Here is a 23,837-nt window from a genome sequence, read left to right as displayed (position 1 = left end):
GTCGTCCGTACGGGCTGCCATCTGGGTCATCCGTACGGGCTGCCATCTGGGTCGTCTGTACAGGATACCAAGTAACGAATGAAGCAAAAAATAATCGATGGAAGCGGATGATTTTACATTTGCTTATTTCAGTAGGAAATCCTCTGAGTGATTTTGCATACAGCGTCTTTACCGAAAATGCCATTTGAAGGTTTTGATGCAGATTTTTTTTAGCTAAAGTCAAAAATGGTTTCTAAGGGTATGTGCACACGTTGCGGATTCTCTGCGGTGCAGAAACGCTGCAGATCCGCAATGATTTACAGTACAATGTAAATCAATGAGAAAAAAAGCTGTGCACACTTTGCGGAAAATCCGCTGCGGAAACGCTGCTGTTTAAAAGAAGTAGCATGTCACTTCTTTTTTGCGAATCTGCAGCGGTTTTGTACCCATTCCATTATAGAAATCCGCAGGGGTAAAAAACGCAGCAAAAACGCACAAAAAGCAGTGGATCTGCACAAAAAAAGCCACAAATCTGCCGGTGCGTTTTCTGTCAGGAGAGACAGAATCCGCACCAGAAATTCCTAAGCCTAATCTGCAACGTGTGCACATAGCCTAAAGGAAGGACTTAGGCTATGTGCACACGTAGAATGGTCCTTTGCGGAGTTTTTTCTGCGGATTTACAGCAGTTTTTGTGCGGATTCTACGGCGGTTTTACACCTGCAGTTTTCTATTATAGAGCAGGTGTAAAACCACTGCAGAATCCGCATGGTTTTTTCCGCAGCATGTGCACAGTGTTTTCGGTTTCCATTGTACTGTAAACTCATGGGAAACTGCTGCGGACCCGCAACGTGTGCACATAGCCTGACACTTCTCCCAGCTAGAGAGACTTCTCGCTTAAGCTCCAAAAGCTGCAGTGGTGTTTTTCCGAAGCTGTGTGTGATACCGCCCAAGGCTGGATTCACACATTTTCTTTGCAGTGTTAGGCAATCATGAAAGATTCAGTAAATGTAAGGCGAATAAATTCTCGCTGATCATACAGATGTTTATGTTAATGATCATCCTAATTAATTGACATATTGCAAAGAAAAATAAGCAATCTCTCTCCTTTTTGCAAAATGAGGAGAGGAAGGAGCACAAGGAGTGTGAGGATGGAGAAGGATGATCGTATGTCCCCCATGATCAATGTGATGTCTTCATGGTGACAGATGCACGAGGGGCCATAACCTCCTATGCTTCATCGTTTGCAGGACCGAATGACAGATGCAGCTCATGTCATGTTGGTGCAGATTTTTCTCTGTATGAAATGAAATATGTGGTTTCCTGTAAGATAGTGTATATATCAAAACATTTGTGGAATATTCTGTCTTGTTTGTTTTTTCTTTTTAACTATTAGACAGTACATATGTCAGCTTAGAGAGCGTGATTTATACATAGAAATGAGTTTACCCCCTTATTGTTTTATGTTTTATCAGGTTGTCACAAATGTTTTACAGATTTCACCCTGAGTCCTGAGGGGCCCATGTCCCTACAAATGGTGTATGTCCCTACAAATGGTGTATGTCCCTACAAATGGTGTATGTCCCCAGAAATGGCGTATGTCCCTACAAATGGTGTATGTCCCTAGAAATGGCGTATGTCCCTACAAATGGTGTATGTCCCTAGAAATGGCGTATGTCCCTAGAAATGGCGTATGTCCCTAGAAATGGCGTATGTCCCTAGAAATGGCGTATGTCCCTAGAAATGGCGTATGTCCCTAGAAATGGCGTATGTCCCTACATCATTTCCTTCTCCCTTTATGATTCAACGGGTTGTTTAGTAATGTCAGTCATCTAATATATAATTGCCTAGAATACTACTTCCTGCAATTTGTGCCAACTTCCTGTCCGGAGCTAATGTCCGGAGATAAGTGACGTCAACAGTGTCTGATTGGTTGCCGCCTGCTGCGAGCGACCAATCAGAAACGTGCCGTACTGTGACACACTCCGCCCGCCATTTTGGTGTGATTTTTGAATTTTTACCTCACAGCAAGTTTCTACCGCGTGGAGGCGGGCCCAGTGACGTTGCTCTTCAAGCTCCTGCCGAATTTCGTCAAAAAAATGATAATACCATTTACCAAAACTATATATATTTAGTTGTGAAGTGGTTCAGTGACATTTTCACACCAATTTTGAACTTTTGTTTGGTGTTTTCTCCATATACTGCCTATTATTTTTGTTCTTTCTTACTATTATTTATTAATTGTATTATTCTTACATTTGAATAAATAAAGTATATATGGATTCTAGACTCCCGATTCTTTAGAATCGGGCTGCCATCTAGTTTACAATAAAAGCCTGGCAATCAGCTGGTATAGCAGAGGAAAGACCGGCCGACCAGACTATTTCCATTTAGTGGCAAAGTAGTAATATATGGTAACCCTTCAGAAAAATTGCTGATTATGTATTGCATCAAAAACCTAAGTCTGCTAGAACAGGAACCACTCCTTAAAGGGGATTTCCACTACTATTTATTTTACTTAATTATATAGCACCATTAATTTCCACTATGCTTTAATGACATGGACATCCCTGTCCCCACTGGGGCTCACAATTTAAATTCCCTATATTATGTATTTGGAGTGTGTGAGGAAACCCACGCAAACACTTGGAGAACATACACCTCTTGCAGATGTTGTACTTGGTGGGATTTGAACCCAGTGCTGCAAGGCTACAATGCTAACCACTGAGCCACCGTGCTGCCCTATGAGATTGATCCTGGAATAGATCAGAGGGGTCCGGCACCCACACTCCATTGATCAGCTGTTGGCCGCTTTGGCAGTGGTCAGTTGTAAGCTGTGTACAGAGCTGAACTCAATAGCTCCAAACACTGTGCAGAGGCCGACTCTAGGTACTGCAGCTCTGCTCCTATCCCTTTGAATATTTTGAGAATGTTTTTTTTTTTTTTTTACCAATCTCAAGAATGGAGAGGAGACTTTTAGAAATGATGCTGGATTTCTCATTCAGGGTTGCTGTAACCAATTCATTACTATGAAATCATTTTGGACTATTTTAACTCCAACTTACACACCCTTTTCCTGTGTGTGGGGTGATGGTAAATTAGCAATGACATACGCTCCTGTAAAAAGGGGCACTTCTGCATTGAGCCTTAATGGGTGACTACAGTAGCTATTACTCTTTACCTGGTCACATGCTGCAGCCCAAAGAATGGACGCTGGTAAGAGACAATCTGACCAGTTCATTCAGTTTACCTAAGCAGCGGGTAAAGCGTGTCCAGTCCCCTGTCCTGGGATTTGTTGCCATTTACAAGGGAGCAGGACCCTTAGATAGGACCGTAAACGAGTCCGATGAAGATGATACGTGTGTATGTATATATAATATGTAAGCACTAGTGTAGTCAAGTATTTTTTTCTCTTTTTATGGGCATTCCTTTGTCCTAAGCTCAAGGACAGCTTTAAAGGGATTTCCCGAGAAACAAAGTTAAAGGGACTCTTGTCACCTCAATTTGGCAGGATATTAAAATGAGTTGTTACCGGTCAGATGGGCGGCGTATCCTCGTAATTTCCTCACCCCGTCCATCCCTTTTTTCCGCAATAGCTTAGTGCATAAGCATTACTGCGTATGCGCCCGCGCACTATGTCCCGGAACACAGCGAAATACTTCCGAAACATAGTGCGTGGGTGCATGCTTAGTAATGTTTTTTGGCTTTGCCGCAGTAGGGCAAAGCATACTGCGCGTGCGCCACCGAAGACTGCAGGCGCACGCGCCAACTATGGCGCACGCATACTCTTATGCACTAAACTATTGCGGGAAAAAAGGGACGGATGGGGTGGAGAAATTACGAGGATATGCCGCCCATCTGACCGGTAACAACTCATTTTAAAATCATGCCAAATTGAGGTGACAGAGTCCCTTTAATTTTAATCAATAGATCTTCAAATAATATTACATTCCACAATTGGATGTGTTTGCAAAAATGTTCCTGTGCTGAGATAATCTTATAAATGTGTCCCTGCTGTGCACTGTGTAATGGCTGTGTCTGACTGTGCAGGAATATGGTCTGATCATACCACAGCTCCTGGGCGGGGGAGGACGCAAAGAGTATGCGGACAGAACCGCAGGGAATCGCAGTTGATGCTTTCTTTTCAGTAATACATTGCTTAAAAACAGGCAGGGAAATGTTTTGCCTCTCAAAAAGAATCCGCTATGGTCCCGTGCTGTCCGGTCTGTATACTCTTTTGCTTCCTCCCCTGCCCAGGAGCTGTGGTATGATCAGACCATGTTCCTGTACAGTCAGACACAGCCATTACACAGTACACAGCAGGGGCACATTTATAAGATTATCTCAGCACAGGAACATTTTTTTTTAAACCCATCTAATTGTGGAACTTATTTTTATTCCAAGATCTATTAATTAAAAATGTCTTACTTTGTGGGAAAACCCCTTTAAATCTGTGTTATTTACTAAAGTTAATAAAGAAAGCGCAGACCTAAATTTCCTCTTTAAGTTTGTTGTCTCTTTAAATATACACATTTCTGCATTATTATCCTAATTGTCACATAAATAAAGGATACACTTTGTGTATTATTTATCGATAGATTGTGCCTCTCAGCAGATGGGATCACAGTAGTCATCCAAAAAAAGCATTTGGAAATCGCTCCCATACAGTGAATGCAGGTCCCAAGCAGATGGCCTGAGACTGTGGCCTGGGACAGGCTCTGAGCTTCCAGAAGAACAAAAAACCTGTCAGCCATTGATGGGTTAAGCCACTATTCTCTTTGAAGAGGAAGTGAGAATTTTAGCATAACTTCAATTTAAAGGGCTCCCCTTGCCTCCTTCTTACTCCCCCACAGGGCACAATAGAGAGCCTGTTCCCCGACTACTCTTTATTTGGTTCGCAAATAGTGAGCTAAAAAAGTGCATTAATATGCAAGAGCGGTAGAAGTGTTTGGACAGGGCTTGGATTTTACTGAATGGATTATCGTAAATATATCTATATTTCTGGTGGCTACACTGATGTGTTGGCACATGATTAATGTGGAGTAAGGCTAGTTTCACACATCAGCTTTTTGTCTTCAGGCTAAATCCGGACAACTTGTAAAAAAAACGGATCCTGCGCAAATTGTGAAAAACTGATGCGCCGGATCCGTTATTTAGCTGGATCCGTCCTCCTTTAATGCGCATGGATTTTTGACTTCCTGTTTCGGGAGAGAGAGAGCGCGAGAGACGGAAAATCTGCATGATTTGCATGGAAAATGCTTTGAAAACCGGATCCGGGCGCCGGATTCATTGTTTCACACCTCCGTTTCATGTGTTTTTGGCTGATTCCTTCACTGTGCGTTTTTTTTTCCACCGGACAAAAAAAGTTGCAGTGGACGTTTTCTCCGTCCGCCGGAAATGACTATTTGGACGGATCCGGAAAAAAATGGATGAAACGTGTGGCCATCAGGCACAATCCGGCGCTAATACAACTCTATGGGGAAAAAACTGATCCAGTGTAAAAAAAAAAAAAAAAAGGATCCATTTTTTCCAAAAATTGCCGGATTGTGCCTGAAACAAAAAGCCTGATGTGTGAAAGTAGCCTAAGGCTACTTTCACACTTGCGTTTTTCAGCTTCTGTCACAATCCGTCATTTTTTGAGAATGCAGGATCCTGCATTTTCCCATAGACTTGTATTAGCGACGGATTGTGACGGATGGCACTGGATGTGTCGTGTTTTGGCGAACAGTCGGCACGAAAAAACGTTCAGTGTAACATTTTTTTCGTACGTTGGATCCGCCATTTCCTACCGCGCATGCGCGGCCGGAACTCCGCCCCCTCCTCCCCGGGACTTTACAATGGGCAGCGGATGCGTTGAAAAACTGCATCCACTGCCCACGTTGTGCCGAATTTTCACAACGTGCATCGGTACGTCACGCCGACGCTTAGCGACGGACCCATACCGACGCAAGTGTGAAAGTAGCCTAAGAGAAACATGCACAGTCCACAATAAATAGAAATGTATAGAACCCTGCAAAAATGGGCATATTTTTCCAGGTGAGAAGCCTTATTAAATAGATCAGATTAACAGAAATCCTCCGATCATATAGAATATTGGCAAGAAATTACGGTGACATAAAAATGTGACTTCAGATAGAATAGAGTGACCCAGGTACAAACAAACATGGTACTTATGTCCAGCAAATGGGTCCATATACCGGAACCATTTTTTTCTTTTTTAAGGGGTCACTGATTTAAACTGTGACTTACAATTTTGTGTAGAATAATGCAAACCTATCGGTTACAAATGGATTACCGGCTGATAATTACGGTAACTTGTGTTTTAGGGAAGTGGCATGTACAGAAGTAGTGAACTTTTTGTGCAAAAAAAAAAAAAAAAAAAGTGCATGTCATGCAGATGGATAAAATGGACATATGGATTGCATACACATGCAAATCATTATTTTTTTCTGGACTTAACAAGCGTATGCAAAATCAAGCCTTTTATGTGAACCCAGCCTAGAGACAAGCTGTATAAATCCCGCATACAATATTTGGCTCAGGCTATGATTACACTATATTGCTGCCAATAATGATTTTCTCCTAGGACAGGACATTAGCGCAGTATTTTTTTTTTTTTTTTGTACATGTGCATTGTTGGAGAAGGACACGGAGATCAATGAAACCCCTTGGATAGAAATGCTTTTATCCAAATCCACAAAACCTCTTAACGGAGTGGCTGCTGAGATCGCCTGCAGTGAGACCCCAGCTAAACCACCGGTCAGGGGGCTGATCTGTCGGCAATGTGCAGTGCTATTTTATTTCGTGCACCAATTTCATAGGAACCCAATCAAGTCAATGGTAAAGTGCTGCAATTGAAAGAAATATTCACCCCACTGCTGTTGTCCTAGACATTTAGTTTTTCACATTGGACAGCGATTTATTTTTTCCCCCTCCTCAACAATATATATATATATAATTTGTGTGTTTATATTTAGCCTGTCACTTTGTTAGGTACCAAAGCCTCTCTGAGGTTTTCCTTTTATCCCCAAAGCAATGGCTTCTAGGCGATTGATTGGTTACATTGTGATGCATATTAGTTCAGCCCACAGCACACCAACTCTTTTCTTTGTCTGTGACAGGTTCCATTAAAATAGTTATTCCAGCTGTCCAGGATGTGTTGTTCTAAGTGGCTGTAACATCCAATGAAAAGCCCATTCTATTAACATTAAAAGTCCCTCCTGCTCCTCTTTTGCTCCCATGCTGTCCATTATTTGTAGAGCCCCCTTCATGTTCTGCAGCACAGAATGTATTGATTCTTCTCAGTCCTCGGTCTATGTCTTGGGAAATCAAACTTTAAAGGGAACCTGTCGGCACGAGTTTGTAATGTAAAGACATTGCTGTATTATTGCTGTAATACATGTTAAATTGATAACTTTTTGAGAATAAATCCGCTTTGTTGTCCTTGTTTAATCTCCGTCTGAAGGTTTCTACTAGTTAGATTTTTGGTGCACAGGGTCCGGACTGTACCTGGGGTCTTCTCCTCCGCCTGTCTCTGGTCGGTGAATGATCTGCCTCCTCTGTAATCTCAGCAGTGACCTGTCACACAAAGACCGGAGGCAAACAAAGACACCGAGGAGAAGACCCCGTGTACAGTCCGGCCCCTGTGCACCAAAACTTCATGTGGTGATTAAAGAAGAACAACAAAGTGTAATCAGTATTACAGCACCATTACAGCCATGTCTTTCCATTACAAGCTTGTACTGCCAGGTTCTCCTAAAGGCCACAAGGCTTGATTTCTCCACAATGGCACGTCAGGTGACTACAAGACTATCATCATTTGTTCTTTTTCTACTAGGGTAACTGTACAGTCATACTGCTAGTTTCAGTGGTGAAATCGCCCTAACAGTATCCATTTAAGATATTTTCCTTGTCCATTAGGTAATCTGTAGGTCCTTTGTCAAGGATAACAGTCGGGGGTCACACAGATCCGCTGCCACCCTCGGTTTGTCACGGATAACAATGAGGAGATCACACAGATCCCACCGCTGTCACTAGTTTGTCAGAGGACGTAACGCCGCAGTCAGGACAATTATGCAATTAGCTGATGAATAATGGAAAAGGCTGCAGCTGCTTCCTCTACTGGGCCAGTTATTGGGGAACTTGCTGTGAGTGTATGGTATATACATCTCTGATTCCAATGCATGGCAAAAATATATATATATCTATATCTCCCCTGCCAACTCCATAATAACAAAAAGAACCATTATTAGCTGCCACCACAAACCAGTTATGCAGGCTGATTGGACACCCATTATAGGTAGCGTATGGCTTCAGGGGTGTAGGTTACAGAGCATGAGGAGCCACCGAATTACGTTTTATATATTTAGTCCAGAAAAGTAGGCAGTGTTTAAAAAAAAAAAAAAAAAAAAAAAGATGATACCAAATGGGAGCAAAATAATCTACAATATAATTGTCTAAGGGTCACTTCCGTCTGTCTGTCTGCCTTTTTGTCACGGATATTCATTGGTCGCGGGCTCTGTCTGTCATGGAAATCCAAGTCGCTGATTGGTCGCGGCAAAACAGCCACGACCAATCAGCGACTGGCAGAGTCCGGCGGAAAAATGGCCGCTCCTTCCTCCCTGCAGTCAGTGCCCGCTCCATACTCCCCTCCAGTCAGCTCTCACACAGGGTTAATGCCAGCGTTAATGGACCGCGGTGTAACGCACTCCATTAACGCAGCTATTAACCCTGTGTGACCAACTTTTTACTATTGATAATGCGTATGCAGCATCAATAGTAAAAAGATCTAATGTTACAAATAATAATAATAAAAAAATTGGTTATTCTCATCCTCCGCCGTCGCGTCCTCTCCTCGGCAGTGCATGCGGCAGGTTCCGGGGCCAAGGATCGTATACGAGAAGGACCTTCCATGATGTCACGGTCATGTGACCGCGATGTCATCACAGGTCCTGCGCTCATACAAACCCTGGGACCGGAAGCTGCTGCGTGCACCGCACACAAGCGCCAGGACTACAAGGGGCCCTCGGATGGTGAGTATATGTCTATTTTTTATTTTAAGTCTTTTTTTAACCTGTTACATACGTGGCTGGGCAATATACTACGTGGCTCTGTGCTGTATACTACGTGGCTGGGCAATATACTACGTGGCTCTGTGCTGTATACTACGTGGCTGGGCAATATACTACGTGGCTGGGCAATATACTACGTGGCTGGGCAATATACTACGTGGCTGGGCAATATACTACGTGGCTGGGCAATATACTACGTGGCTGGGCAATATACTACATGGCTGGGCAATATACTACGTGACTGGACAATATACTACGTGACTGCAATATATTACGTGACTGGACAATATACTACGTGACTGGACAATATACTACGTGACTGGGCAGTATACTACGTGGCTCTGTGCTGTATACTACGTGGCTGTGCAATATACTACGTGGCTGTGCAATATACTACGTGGCTGTGCAATATACTATGTGACTGGGCAATATACTATGTGACTGGGCAATATACTATGTGACTGGGCAATATACTATGTGACTGGGCAATATACTATGTGACTGGGCAATATACTATGTGACTGGGCAATATACTACGTGACTGGGCAATATACTACGTGGCTGGGCAATATACTACGTGGGCTGTGCAATATACTACGTGGACATGCATATCCTAGAATACCCAATGCGTTAGAATCAGGCCACCATCTAGTAAGATATAAACAGTCACATAAAATAAAAAGAAATACCGAAAGAGAATTACTAAACCTGATGTTGCAGAAATAGTGCTTCTCTTTATTGAGGGAAGCACTCTTGGGAAAATGGTACTCATTCACAGCAAACTAAGTCTTCATTGTGGGATGTCCTGGGTCTGTTAGAATTTCATTACATCCCTAACTTTCAGGATATCTTTGCATCTTGAGGTCCCTAGGTGTTGCCGTCGTGTTTCTTTTTGCAATTTTATCTGACTATAGAGATGAAACATGGCATGGATAGCACCACTCCTCAGAACAATATTAAGTGAGAAGGGTTCTGCCGACCTTATGGTGATGTGAATGAATGTGTTATATACGTCCATTCGCTGCAACACAATATTCATCAGTGACCACTGGCTCAAAAGGTCTAGAAAGATTCTTTGATCAGAGGACGCTCTTTGGTTTGGAAACGTGCTTCACCGCCTCTGCATAAACGAATCTCAGACTTTGCCTTCTTCCCAGCAAATCTCTATGCTGTAATTACCTGGTCACTGCAAGATTCCCCTACTTCAATGCAGGTCGACATTTCAGGTCTTTCTCTCACTTTAAGAAACTCTAAGAAAAAAAAATGACAGTCTTGAAACATGGACAACCATTTTAAGCAATGTGGGGATATGGCCTCAAAGTGACCGTTTCAATTTTAAGACACTAATATGTCAATTCCAAATCGGTGGGATCCAACATGACTTTTATAAAATTGGAAACCATGGTGTCATTGTGACAAATAGCTGCAACTTGTTATCATTGATTTATCTTGTCAGTGCTGAGCCCCTCCCGGTGCATAACTATGAAGTGAAAGAAGATGTCAATGGCCTTAATAAGAATGTATCCAAGAACCATAAGGTCTATACGCATTTTTCCAACTCCTCGAATATGCACTTTGAGACTCCATCCATATTCTGGATGCCAGCGATTCCCCAGATGCAAATGGCTGGCACGGTTCGGTGCAGTGCGAGCATTTCTATAAACAGTGATCAGCTGCTGTCGGACAATTTAGTCTGCTATGTATACATCAGATTCCAATTTCAGTCTGATTAAAGCAGTGTGCGAAACCAGAATAGTAACTATTGTTCATAGATTGTAAGCTTGCGAGCTGGGCCCTCATTCCTCTTGGTATCTGTTGATTTATGTGATTATAGTTATGCTGTAATGTCTTTTATTGTGTGCACAAGTCTCCTGTAAAGTGCTGCAGAATATGTTGGCGCTATAGAAATAAAATAATTATTATTATTGTAAAATTGTATTGCCATACATACATAAGAGGTGAGAGGCGCTGCTGGCGTAGTGCACATGGCCTCCTGCATCTATCGGCAGGGGTAGGGCATACTCGGTTGGCAGGTATTGTGCACCTTTCCAATTATTAAAATTGCATACGTACATGATACCTAAAATAATCGTCGATGGAACGTCAGCAGTGCCTCTCACTGCTGACAAGGGAGTGAGAGTTACTGGATAGCCTATTTAAAGGGGTTGCAAAGTGCTTGAAAAACAAGAAACTTTGCAATATACCCCTTTTTAAACTTCAACTACTTTTAATAATGTAGAGATTTTTAATTCTATTGTGGATCACTTGTTGCCTGGGCTACCGGCCACCTCTGCGGTCAATCAGCATTGTCTGGCTTAAGCAAAGGGCAAACATTTGCAAACATTGAAAAAGCTATCAAGTGCTGCTTAGAAGCTGTCCGGTTCCAGCCAACTCCAATGCTCGTACGCTATTTCCATGTTGCAGCGGCAAAGCATCCGCTGCTAGCAGCATTAGCAAGTGGTGTTCTGACGTCGCTGCTCTGTAAGAAGTGTTTATTAGTTTCTTTTTATCAATTAACAGGATGAAAAGGTAAATGAACAAAAGAGAAATGTAAATCAAATCAATATATGGCATGACCAGCCTTTGTCTTCAGAACAGCATCAGTTCTTCTAGATACACTTAAAGGCCCCGTCACACATAGCGACGCTGCAGCGATACCAACAACGATCCGGATCGCTGCAGCGTCGCTGTTTGGTCTCTCCAGCGACCAACGATCCCGAGGTCCCCGGTAACCAGGGTAAACATCGGGTAACTAAGCGCAGGGCCGCGCTTAGTAACCCGATGTTTACCCTGGTTACCATCGTTAAAGTAAAAAAAAAACAAACGCTACATACTTACCTATCGCTGTCTGTCCTCGGTGCTCTGCTTCTCTGGTCTGGCTGTGAGCACAGCGGCCGGAAAGCAGAGCGGTGACGTCACCGCTCTGCTTTCCGGCTGCCCGGCGCTCACAGCCAGACCAGAGAAGCTGAGCGCCGAGGACAGACAGCGATAGGTAAGTATGTAGCGTTTGTTTTTTTACTTTTAGGATGGTAACCAGGGTAAACATCGGGTTACTAAGCGCGGCCCTGCCCTTAGTTACCCGATGTTTACCCTGGTTACCAGCGAAGACATCGCTGAATCGGCGTCACACACGCCGATTCAGCGATGTCAGCGGGACCTCAACGATCAAAAAATGGCCCAGGCCATTCCGACACGACCAGCGATCTCACAGCAGGGGCCTGATCGCTGGTACGTGTCACACATAGCGAGATCGCTAATGAGATCGCTGTTGCGTCACAAAACTTGTGACTCAGCAGCGATCTCGCTAGCGATCTCGCTATGTGTGATGGGGCCTTTACAGACAGTTTTTGAAGGAACTCTGCAGGGAGGATGTTCCAAACATCTTGGAGAACTAACCACAGATCTTTAGTGAATGTAGGCTTGCGCTTAATTCTTCGATCTAATCCCAATCAGACTTGCTAATGTTTAGATCACTGCTCTGTGGGGGCCTTGTCATCACTTCCAGGCCTACTTGTTTTTCTATACACTGAAGATGGTTCTTAATGACGCTAAGATTTGCCAAAACACATTACAGGAGGCAAATTCTAATGCAGATCAACCCTCCTAAGCCGTCTATATCGGCATGTAGGTCATAGTAAGCTAAATAAAATGATACCTTGATATCTGCGATCCGATGTCTTATTCCAGAGAAATCCATGTTATTCTTAATATGTAAATGAGCCATTAAGATCTATGGGTGGGACACTGATCTGCATTGGAATCTGCCTCCTGTAACGTGTTTTGGCATCTCTGCTGCTAGACATGGATTAGACTTGACAACAGGCAGTGGACAGCAAGTTACACAAGGGAGACACCTAATGGCCATCACTTGAGTGGTATTTGTCATGGGTAAGGCAGACAAATGTATGTATGCCGTCTGAGTGGGGCATTCTGTCTACACTAACATATCAGGTGGGCTCACCGATTGGCTGTCCTCCTGACGCCAGCACTACATCCCTGTAAGCCGCTTGAACAGGCAGTGTCACACAGTATCTGTATCTCCGTGATGCACCATCATTTTAGTGTTGTATTCGGTGTTTGTTTCTTTCGTATGGGCTTCCAGTCTCCTAGTCCCAACTTTTTTTCGGTGTTGCCATTTTTTGCATTTATTGTGCTAATATTTTATTGGCATATTGACGTGCAACACACGCTTCGGCTGAATATAGAAGGGGAAGTAGGCCTCGTTCTGGGACATTTGTAAGAAGGCTTGGTCTGGGCAGGGTAGCATTCATCAATGTTTAGATACCACTTGGGAATGGAGGCATCGCAATTGTAATTCTCCCCATAGTGGTTGTAGGAGCAGTTAGGTGCATAAATTGGGGGGAGTATTCACACTTGTGGTTTTATTTGAAACCACAATGCATCTATCCTACGATACCCCCCAATGGGGGTTCTATTATGGAGTCAGAGATTTTGATGGGAGGAATACACGTGGTCAAAATTGTTGGTACCCCTCGTTTAATGGTCATAAAACTAACTTGAATCTGACAAAAGTAATAATTAAAAATCTATGAAAATGAACAAATGAAAGTCAGACATTGCTTTTCAACCATTCTTCCACACAATTTAATTAAAAAAAATAAAACTCATGAAATAGGCCTGGACAGAAATGATGTTACCCCTGAAAATGTGACAAAAGGGACATTAAATCAAGGTGTGTCCACTAGCTAGCATCACAGGTGTCTACAATCTTGGAATCAGTGAGTGGGCCTGTATATAGGGCTACAGATACTCATTGTGCTGTTTGGTGACATGTGTGTATCACACTCAACATGGACAAGAGGGAGCGAAGGAAAGAGTTGTCTCAGGAGATTAGAAAGAAATATTATAGGCAAACATGTTAAAGGTAAAAGTTATAAGACCATCTCCAAGCAGCTTGATGTTCCTGTGACTACAGTTACACATATTATTCAGAAATTTAAGATCCATGGGACTGTAGCCAACCTCCCTGGATGTGGCTGCAGGAGGAAAATTGATGACAAATCAAAGAGACGGAAAATACGAATGGTAACAAAAGAGCCCAGAAAAACTTCTAAAGAGATTAATGGTGAACTTCAAGCTCAAGGAACATCCGTGTCAGATGGCACCGTCCGTTGTTGTATGAGCCATGGACTTCATGAGAGACGACCAAGGAGGACACCATTGTTGAAAAACAATTATTAAAAAGCCAGACTGGAATTTGCCAAACTACATGTTGACAAGACACAAAACTTCTGGGAGAATGTCCTATGGACAGATGAGACAAAAAAGGAACTTTTTGGCAAGGCACATCAGCTCTATGTTCAGACAGAAAAAAGGAAGCATATCAAGAAAAGAACACTGTCCCTTCTGTGAAACATGGAGGAGGCTCTGTTATGTTCTGGGGCTGCTTTGCTGCATCTTGCACAGGGTGTCTAGAATCTGTGCAGGGTACAATAAAATCTCAAGACTATCAAGGGATTCTAGAGAGAAATGTTCTGCCCAGTGTCAGAAAGCTTGGTCTCAGTCGCAGGTCATGAGTCTTGCAACAGGATAATGACCCAAAACACACAGCTAAGAACACCCAAGGATGGCTAAGAAGAAAACATTGGACTATTCTGAAGTGACCTTCTATGAGCCCTAACCTAAATCCTATTGAGCATCTTTGGAAAGAGCTGAAACATGCTACCTGGAAAAGGCAACTTTCATTCACGAGTGAACTGGAGCAGTTTGCCCTTGAGAGGAGTGGGCCAAAATACCTGTCGAGAGGTGCAGAAGTCTCATTGACAGTTACTGGAATCCTTTGATTGCAGTGATTGCCTCAAAATATTAAGTTACGGGTGCCATCATTTCTGTCCAGGCCTATTTCATGAGTTTTTTATTTTTATTTTTTTAAATTCTGTGGAAGCATGGTTGAAAAGCAATGTCTCACTTTCATTTGTTCAGTTTCATAGATCTTTTATTTATTATTACTTTTGAAAAAAAGCACCAAAGAAACTACCTTCACACAAGGCCAGTAAAATTACAATCAACTTTATTAACCAGGAGCCCCCAGGAGCGCTTCATTTTGGTAATTATATTATTACTAGATGGTGGCCCAATTCTAACGCATCGGGTATTCTAGAATATGCATGTCCACGTAGTATATTTCACAGCCCACGTAGTATATTGCCCAGCGATGTAGTATATTGCCCAGCAACGTAGTATATTGCCCAGCCACATAGTATATAGCAGAGCCACGTAGTACGGTATATTGACCAGTCACGTAGTATATTGCCCAGCCACATAGTATATAGCAGAGCCACGTAGTATATTGCCCAGGGACGGAGTATATTGTCCAGCCACATAGTATATTTCCTAGTCACGTAGTATATTGCCCAGCCACGTAGTATATTGCCCAGCACAGAGCCACGTAGTATAGAGACTTAAAAAAAAAAAAAAAAACATATACTCCCCTTCCGAAGGCCCGTTGAAGTCCTGCTATACTCACCATCCGCCGCCTTTCCCGCTCCTCGCCACGCTCCCGGGACCGCTCCATTGCAAGTGGCAGCTTCCGGTCCCGTCCCAGGGCTGGTGTGAGCAGGACCTATGATGACGTCGCGGTCACATGACCGTGACGTCACGGCAGGTCCTTGTCGCACACCAGCCCTGGGACCGGAAGCTGCCGCTTGCAATGGAGCGGTCCCGGGAGCGTGGCGAGGAGCGGGAAAGGCGGCGGAGGGTGAGTATAGCAGGTTTTTTGTTTTTTTAATTATTTTTAACATGACATATTTTTACTATTGATGCCTCATAGGCAGCATCAATAGTAAATAGTTGGGGGCACACAGGGTTAATAGCAGCGGTAACAGAGTGCGTTACACTGCTGTAACCGCTACCATTAACCCTGTGTGAGTGGAGGGGATTATGGAGCGGGTTCCGGGCAGTGAGTGCAGGGGAGTAGGGGAGGGACTAATCGGACTGTGGCCGCCGCTGATTGGTTGCGGCAGCCATGACAGGCAGCTGCCGAGACCAATCAGCGAATGAATAACCGTGACAGAAGGACAGACAGACGGAAGTGGCTCTTAGACAATCATATAGTAGATATTGTTGAGTTCATACACTGGTATTATTATTATTTTTGTCTATTTTTACTTGCATACCTGTACATGGTCACTTGCACAATTGTAATATGCATTGTTATATCTTGGTCTGTATTATGATACCACTACTAATGGAGCCCTGACCTGGGTTGCCCACCTATTTTCCTGTGCTATACCTTTGTGTTGATTAATAAAGCTGATTGTAATTTTACTGGCCTTGTGTGAAGGTAGTTTCATTGGTGCTTTGTTAATTATTTCTTTATGGTTGTGTGCGGAGGATATAACTAGGTGTTGGTCGTGTGCGGAGGATATAATTAGGTGTTATTATTACTTTTGTCAGATTCAAGTTATTTCTGTGACCTTTGTGGGTTTTTCTGTTATTAAACCAGGGGTACCAACAATTTTGACCACGTGTGTAGCACTACATGCCTCTAACACTAATGAGATGTTTTTTGGTGTTTATTGGTGTCGTATACCATTTACACTAATATTGAGAAATATTGGGCAAGGATTACAAGGCGACATGTGCCACTTGCTGTCATGCAACTATTTTAAAGCTGTGAATTTGCTGTAAAAATGAGGCCAAATTGGGCAAGAGGCATTGGCATGTGACTTGCATTGAAGTCTTTGGTAAGTGAGACGTATGTGACTTGTCACAGGAGATCCAACACATTTAGAAACATTTGTGACTCTCGCCATAGGAAACCATTAGATGAGATGTCACAGTGCAATACTGCGTTTTTATGTTTGCCCATGATATGATTAACTCTTTAAAATAACGGGCTCTTCTTTTCTGCAGGCCGCAAGCACGGAAACGTGAGGTGGGTGACGAGCCGTTCGTGCTGCGCCAGGTGGCATTGACGAGGTGTGGGCGGCAGAGGGGTCCAGCCCTGTTTTGACGGCCCCCGCAGGGCAGGGACGCTGCGGCAACCATGGAAGCCATAGCAAAATATGACTTCAAAGCGACAGCAGATGATGAACTTAGCTTCAAACGAGGAGACGTGCTGAAGGTGAGTGGTTCCAGCGAGACGCAACGATTCGCTGTGTAACGGGGGGCATGCTATCCGCCTGCTTTGTGGTGTATTGTGAAAGGTTCTACAGAATTGCTGGAAACCACATCCACTGTAACTTCCTGTCAGACATTTACGTTCTTCACTCCAAGATTAAAATATTCCTCATTTCACATGATGACATCTTACAGCACTTAATGTTTAGTGTTGCAACAGTTAAAAGGTTTTTTTTCCCCCTGCTAAAAACCATTTCCTTTGTACACAACAGTTGTTGAGATTAGTGAAAAGGGATATTTATTACTTGATGCTGGAAATGTCTGTTCTTGTCACATCCATAGGGCTCTGTTTACTTAACAGCTCAAAAAAAGGGTCCTCTTGGTCTATTGGTAGACGTGGGGCTTTTAGCGTAATGTGAACAGTGCTTAAAGGTAGAAGGGGGCTTCAATTCGCAGGACTCTGGTCCATCGGCCTGGTCAGTGATCTGGGAAGGCTGACGGGAGGCTTGTCAATCTTCTGACCTCCTGGCATTCCTGACATCATTTTTTTTTTTTTTTGTGTGATTTCTTCCGGGTAACTGAACTTTGGGTAAAGTGGCCATGATGCATTGTGACGCTATTTACTTGTAGATTAACACTATGTTTGCAGGTAAATAGCATTTCCAGTGCTATGGTGAGCTTAAGGAATGACCGTTTGGATATCCAAAAATATACTCTGATCCCCATAGATGTTGATTTGCTGTATGCCAGAGTAGCTTTTTCATTTCAATGGAGCATATTTATACCAGTGATCTTTTTTCTGTATAAGGATTATATAGCCGGCTACACTATTTCAGCGAATCCTGTCACTGTACATGTAGTCCGTTCTCTGTACAGCATGGTATAGAGGAGGAGAAGCTGAGAAGAATGATATATACCGTAGGTTTGCTGGAAAAGATTCAGTATAACTGGTATTTTATTCACTACAATCCTGGTGCTTGTATTTGAATGAGTCCAGTGGGCTGTCCTACTAGCGATAGACAGATATCTCTATGCATAGACATGCATGCAGTGCCGAATCATTGGTAGGACAGCCCATTGGACTCATACATACAGATACTGGGGATTTCAATGAATACAATTGAAGGTTTACTGAAACTTTAATTTACCTCCTCCTGCTCTATAACATATTGCCTGCAAATCAGATCCCATGTTGAACATGACAGGTTTCCTTTCAGATTACAAAAAATATAAGCTGCAGTATAAAAATCACTGGAGACATGCCGCTGCCGCACAGTTGCCCAAAGTTTTGCATAGAGTTAAGTAGAAATGAACAAATCAATTTGCAGGATCATGGTCCAGCGGCCATGTCCGTATTGATTAGTAGGCCCTGCCTGACGACCTGCATCCATCACTCTGCAACAATGGCTCCATTCCGGGCCTACAAATTAAGAGGCCCCGGGGAATCCGGCAGGTAGGAGGCAGCTCGCAGGGCTCCAGTCCCCTGGACATGGACTATTGATGTGACTGCTGGACCTTGGAATTTATTTGCATTATTGCTAAGGTTGCCAATGCACCCTCTAAAGTAAAGGTATCATCCGCCAGGTGCTCATTCAGCCAAGTTATTGGGGCAGCAACTATCAGAAAAAAAAAAAAGCAAATCGCCAACTGCATGTGCTATAGATGTCCACACTTTCACTTCTTCCATCATGCTTGACTGATGGTTGTAGACATGGATTAAAGAACTGTCACTGTCAGAGATTTCCCATTTTGATTCATCAATCCGCGAGGGCTACAGATGCCCAGTTCCAATTCTCTAGTGCAAGTTTTCTTTTCTCAGTGATGAATGCTACATTTCCTATCAGATCCTGATTCATCATTGCTGTTTCTCCAGTTTTCTGGAGTAATTTGCTCTTCTATTAACGCCTTTAGTATTTATGCCTTATTCTCTATACTTTATACATCATTTAAAAAATAAATGCCTCAACAGCTTTGCTTATCTAGATGTTTGAGACAGAATCATGAAATGCGACTGATACCAGTTGTCGTGTTTTTTTTGTTGCGTCTCTTCTCAGTCACAGAAAATTCTCAAAAACAGGTTATAGGGAATCTGTAATGTAAAAAAAGCTATAAACCAGCAAATATGGGATTGATATGCTGCTTAATAGCATTCTGAACCTGCCTGGTGCTCGCACTGAGAGTCCCACTGCCGGGAGGAAATTAATTTTATTTCACCTAGGCTTGGGTTTTCAGTCATGTGGGGGCTTCAGCCACATCTCATTATGCTGAAAGCAGTAACCCCGAGCCTGCCAAGAGGAATAAACTTAATTTCCTTCTGACAGCTGTGTGTGATGTGAGGCACTGACTTGTGTCACAGGTAGGGGTCGCTGTGTGTTCTCCCCAGGTTGTGCATGGCAGTCACTGAATTCCAGTCCGGGTTTTCCATGTGGCTGAAAGCCACAGGTTTGTTTGTTAAAAACCCTGCAGTAAGGGGTATGGGTGTGTCAGAGGCCTGCAGAGCGCTGGCTGTGTGTGTGAAGCAGTACAGGCTAGCGGAGGCAGCTAAATAGCCTGGCACCCGCAGCGTACACAGCGATGCAAGTCGTCCATGGTAACTGGTCTTGGATGTGGACAGTCCTGTACCCGGAGGTGGATGTCCTGTGCCCGATAGAGGACTGGCATGTGTAACGATTGAAGATAGGTGGATATCGTGCCCGGCTGCTGTCCGGAGGATATCCTGGGCTGTGTACGGCTGTGTGATTAAAGAGACTGTGATACAGCGGTGCAGGACACCCACGGGAACTAGTCGGAGGAGGACTGGCGTGTGTAGTGTCTGCAACATGTGAAGCTGTGTTTGGAGACACTAATGTGGCGTGCGGTCGCCCCACAGATACTGGACAAGGAGAAGTCCGGCGTGTTTAGGGACTGCAATCTAAAAGCCATATGATGTGTAGTGCTATAAGACAGACACTGAGATGAGATGCAACTGTGTGTTTTGAACTTTGATGACGTGTACTATAAAATTCTATGCACCTCTATGTGTGAAGTAACACAAAAGAGACTTTTGTGTTTGAACTTTGTGGGTCACTGCCTCTTCCCTGTGTACGTTGCTACCGCAGCCTTACAGTGAGCAGGTTCAGTACAATACTAACCTGCAGATTAATCCCACACCTGCAGGTTAATAGCGTATTTTTTACGTGACAGGTTCCCTTTAAAGATTAATGTAATGAACATTTTTGAATGTGTCCCAAATTCATGAACCACACATTCTATTTTGGAGAATTTGGAACTAAAATCATCAGGAAATACCACTAGACAACAAAAAAAAGTGACTTTAAAAAAATGATTAATTGGGGCCATAGTTCTCACATGGAAGAAAGGATGGAAACGCGTGTGAGATTGTATGTGGAGCTCTCACAGATGAAACCTTTAATGGGGTTATTCTAAAACAACTCAAATTAGGTCATGAAAGTAGGATGTTGGGAGTATCACCATCTCCAATGAGCCGTACGTCTTAACCCTTGAGCCGCTACACTCTGTACAATAAGTGGGAACCTTAGAAACAGCTGAGCACGCACACATGGGAAAGTGGCATGGAGAATCCCTGTAGGAGATGAGCTATCGGACATTATTGGTCATCAGCTGGCTTTCCTACAATTTGCATTCACTTCCCAAAGAAGTATGGATTTTAATGGGGAAAATCAATATTTAAGAGTGTGGTCAACCTGAGCCACCTGCTGTTTCCCCCATTTGAAATAATGTGGATTTATTAGCCATGCAAATGATGCCTTTTGTTCTTTATCACTTGCTCTCAGTATCTGACAAGCAGCGTCACGCTCCTTTAGTCAGCACATACATGACCTGTCTCCGCTCCCCTGAAACAACTGTTTTAGTAATTGGATGTATTCCACATGAAATAAGAATTGATTCCTCGTTTCTCCTTACTCTGCGTTGTCATTCCTCTCGCATCCCACCTAGATATGTTTGAATAATTGACAACTGGGTGTTACCCTTCTCCTCTGGGGGGTGTCTTTTCACAATCTGACACTGACAGCACTGATTGGGTCATAGGAGACACGCCCCTACTGATAAAACACAGTCATTGTAAAGGTTCTAGTAGGAATAAGGGTACCGTCTCACAGTGGCACTTTGGGCGCTACGACGGCACGATCCGTGACGCTCCAGCATCGCACCATTATCGCTCCAGCGTCGTAGACTGCTGTCACACTTCGCAATGCACGACGCTGGAGCGATAATTTCATGACGTATGTGCGATGTAGAAGCCGTTGGTTACTATGCGCACATCGTATACAATATCGTGCACACCTTTGTTACACCATGCGATCATGCCGCCACAGCGGGACACTAGACGACGAAAGAAAGTTTCAAACGATCTGCTACGACGTACGATTCTCAGCGGGGTCCCTGATCGCAGGAGCGTGTCAGACACAGCGAGATCGTAAGTATATCGCTGGAACGTCACGAATCGTGCCGTCGTAGCGATCAAAATGCCACTGTGTGACGGTACCCTTACAGAAGAATGGCACGCGGTGGAGTTATTGTGCAGCGTCTGAAGTTTCCATGGGGCCAGACAACTTGGATCTCAGTCAGTGTTTTCGTTTAGTCTGCTGATCCATGGCTCGGATGATAATCGGCCGTTTATTTTTTGCCCCTCATCCTCTGGCTGGCATCATTTTACTGTCATTAACATGCCGCTGCCTTGTCCTTCTTCTATATTTGTATATTGATCTGTACGGTTTCCTGTTCTCCCTCGCTGCTCTCATCCATTAGCTGCCAGCCATTGCAGATTAGGAGCTCTTGGCTTTCTGGCCTAGTTTATATAATCTCATTTCTGTTCTCTTATCCTATTATCCCATGTCTGCGTAACCCCGTGAAGCCGAGCCGCCGTCTTTTTAATAATCATAGGAAATTGTTTGATCCTTTGTATCAGCTTAACACTTTCCTTTTTTTATTATCTCAGGACATTGAGGTAATATGATGTCTTTTACATTGCCTTTGCTAAGCAAAAAGAAAGAAACAGTAGAGACCAAATATGTCAGTGACACCATAACACCTAGATTCCAGCTTTTAATTGTCCAGTGCCGGTTTCATTAGGAAGCAATTCCCATAATCTCCTTTTCCTTAATCGATTGATTTGGTCAACAAGACTGAAGCCCTCTATACACAGATGGCTGTCTGCCAAATGATGCTTCACCGATCGTTCCCCCGACAGACATCTCCGCTCCCATGTACAGGAGCGCTTGTTCTCGGTGTTCTTTATGAGAAAGCCAACTGATGACATATCAGCGAGCAGCTTATCTCTGGGAAAATAATTCCATCGGCAGAGACCTGTTCAGTCGACTGTTCCAGTTAGCCGGCGCCCTATACACAATACACTGTCGGCCGAACCATGTTGTCTTCTGCCATTTGATGTAGACCTAGCATTAGTATGAGCAGTATGGGAGTCGTACTGTGTGGGTGATCAACCTTTTATAACTACGCACACCACTGGTGTCCTGAAGCTGGGCAGATCAATACGGTTTTGTTTGTTTTTACTGCTCATTGTTATGCCCTATGGCTGTATTAGCTGGATCTGGGCTTCAAGTAGGAGCTCAGTTGCAGTTTTTTGCATTGGCATCTACACCTTGAATGGAGTTTTGCTACAATCCCGATATCCATCGTTCACCAAAGCTGATAGCATTGGATCTGAGGGGGTGTTGGACCCCCGAACGTTCTGATATTGATGATGTATCCTAGTGATGGGCCATAATATCATTAGACTGGATAACCCCTTAAAAGGGATCATATAAATACACTGTGCGTCACAACACTGCGATTTAATGAATACATGAATGCGAGTATTGCTAGAAACGTTAAAAACGTAAAGGTAGTAAGTTAACATTTTTTGATCAAGAAATTAAAAGACCATCCAACCTCAACAAGGTGTACCTTAATTTTGGATGGTCCTTAATGCCACTTAATGTGACCAAACAGACCTCATGTGACCTGGATAAAAGATGGGATCCAGGCTTGACTCTTAATAAAAACCTCTATGGGAGTATTAGACCTGACCCCAATTTTTCTAAGTAAATATATTTCTTAAGGTGCTATTGACATGAAATTCTCACCAGATGTCGGTAACAACCCATCCAATCCACACAGGCAAAGCAATGAAACCATAAATCTCCATAAATTAAGTTATGCGAAATAAAGAGACATGACACCACAAAAAAGTATTGAACACACTTACTAAAATTAATTGAGTACTTCGTACACAAGTCTTTGTTGGTGATGACCGCTTCAAGACACCTGAAGGTTCTGTGGGCTCCTTCTGTGAACTCTGAGATTTAGTTCCTTCCATACTTTGTCTATTGGATTCAGGTGATTGGCTGGGCTATTCCAGCAGCTTTATTTTCTCTCTGAAACCAGTTGAGTTTCCTTTGCTGTGTGTTTGGGATCATTGTCTTGTTGAAATGTCAACCCCTCTTTCATCTCATCCTGGTAGCAGATTTTTATCAATGTCACTGTACATTTGTCCATTCATCCTTCCTATGAAGTTTGCTAGTGCTGCATGCTGAAAAAACAGCCCCAGACCATGATGTTCCCATTTCCAAACATCATTGTTGGTATGGTGTTTGGGGTGTGTAGTATATTATGGCATCCAAGGAGTTCAATTTTCATCTTACCTGACCAGACTATATTTTTCGAGTATTTCACAGGCTTGTCTAA

At 43.3% G+C, this 23,837-nt stretch overlaps 1 protein-coding gene across 2 annotated transcripts in view; it reads left to right on the top strand.

Annotated features, from left to right (window-relative positions):
• Positions 1-23,837, top strand: part of GRB2 (growth factor receptor bound protein 2) — a 56,667-nt gene that overhangs the window by 23,091 nt on the left and 9,739 nt on the right. For both annotated transcript variants that reach the window (XM_069752180.1, XM_069752179.1), the window contains exon 2: positions 16,923-17,133. In XM_069752180.1, the coding sequence (XP_069608281.1) occupies positions 17,056-17,133 (78 nt within the window). In that variant the 5' untranslated portion in view covers positions 16,923-17,055. The remainder of the gene's footprint in view (positions 1-16,922; positions 17,134-23,837) is intronic.

This window comes from Ranitomeya imitator, chromosome 2 (genome assembly GCF_032444005.1).
Source record: "Ranitomeya imitator isolate aRanImi1 chromosome 2, aRanImi1.pri, whole genome shotgun sequence".
Classification (NCBI taxonomy): Eukaryota; Metazoa; Chordata; class Amphibia; order Anura; family Dendrobatidae; genus Ranitomeya; species Ranitomeya imitator.
This window is presented reverse-complemented; position numbering and strand designations above follow the sequence as displayed.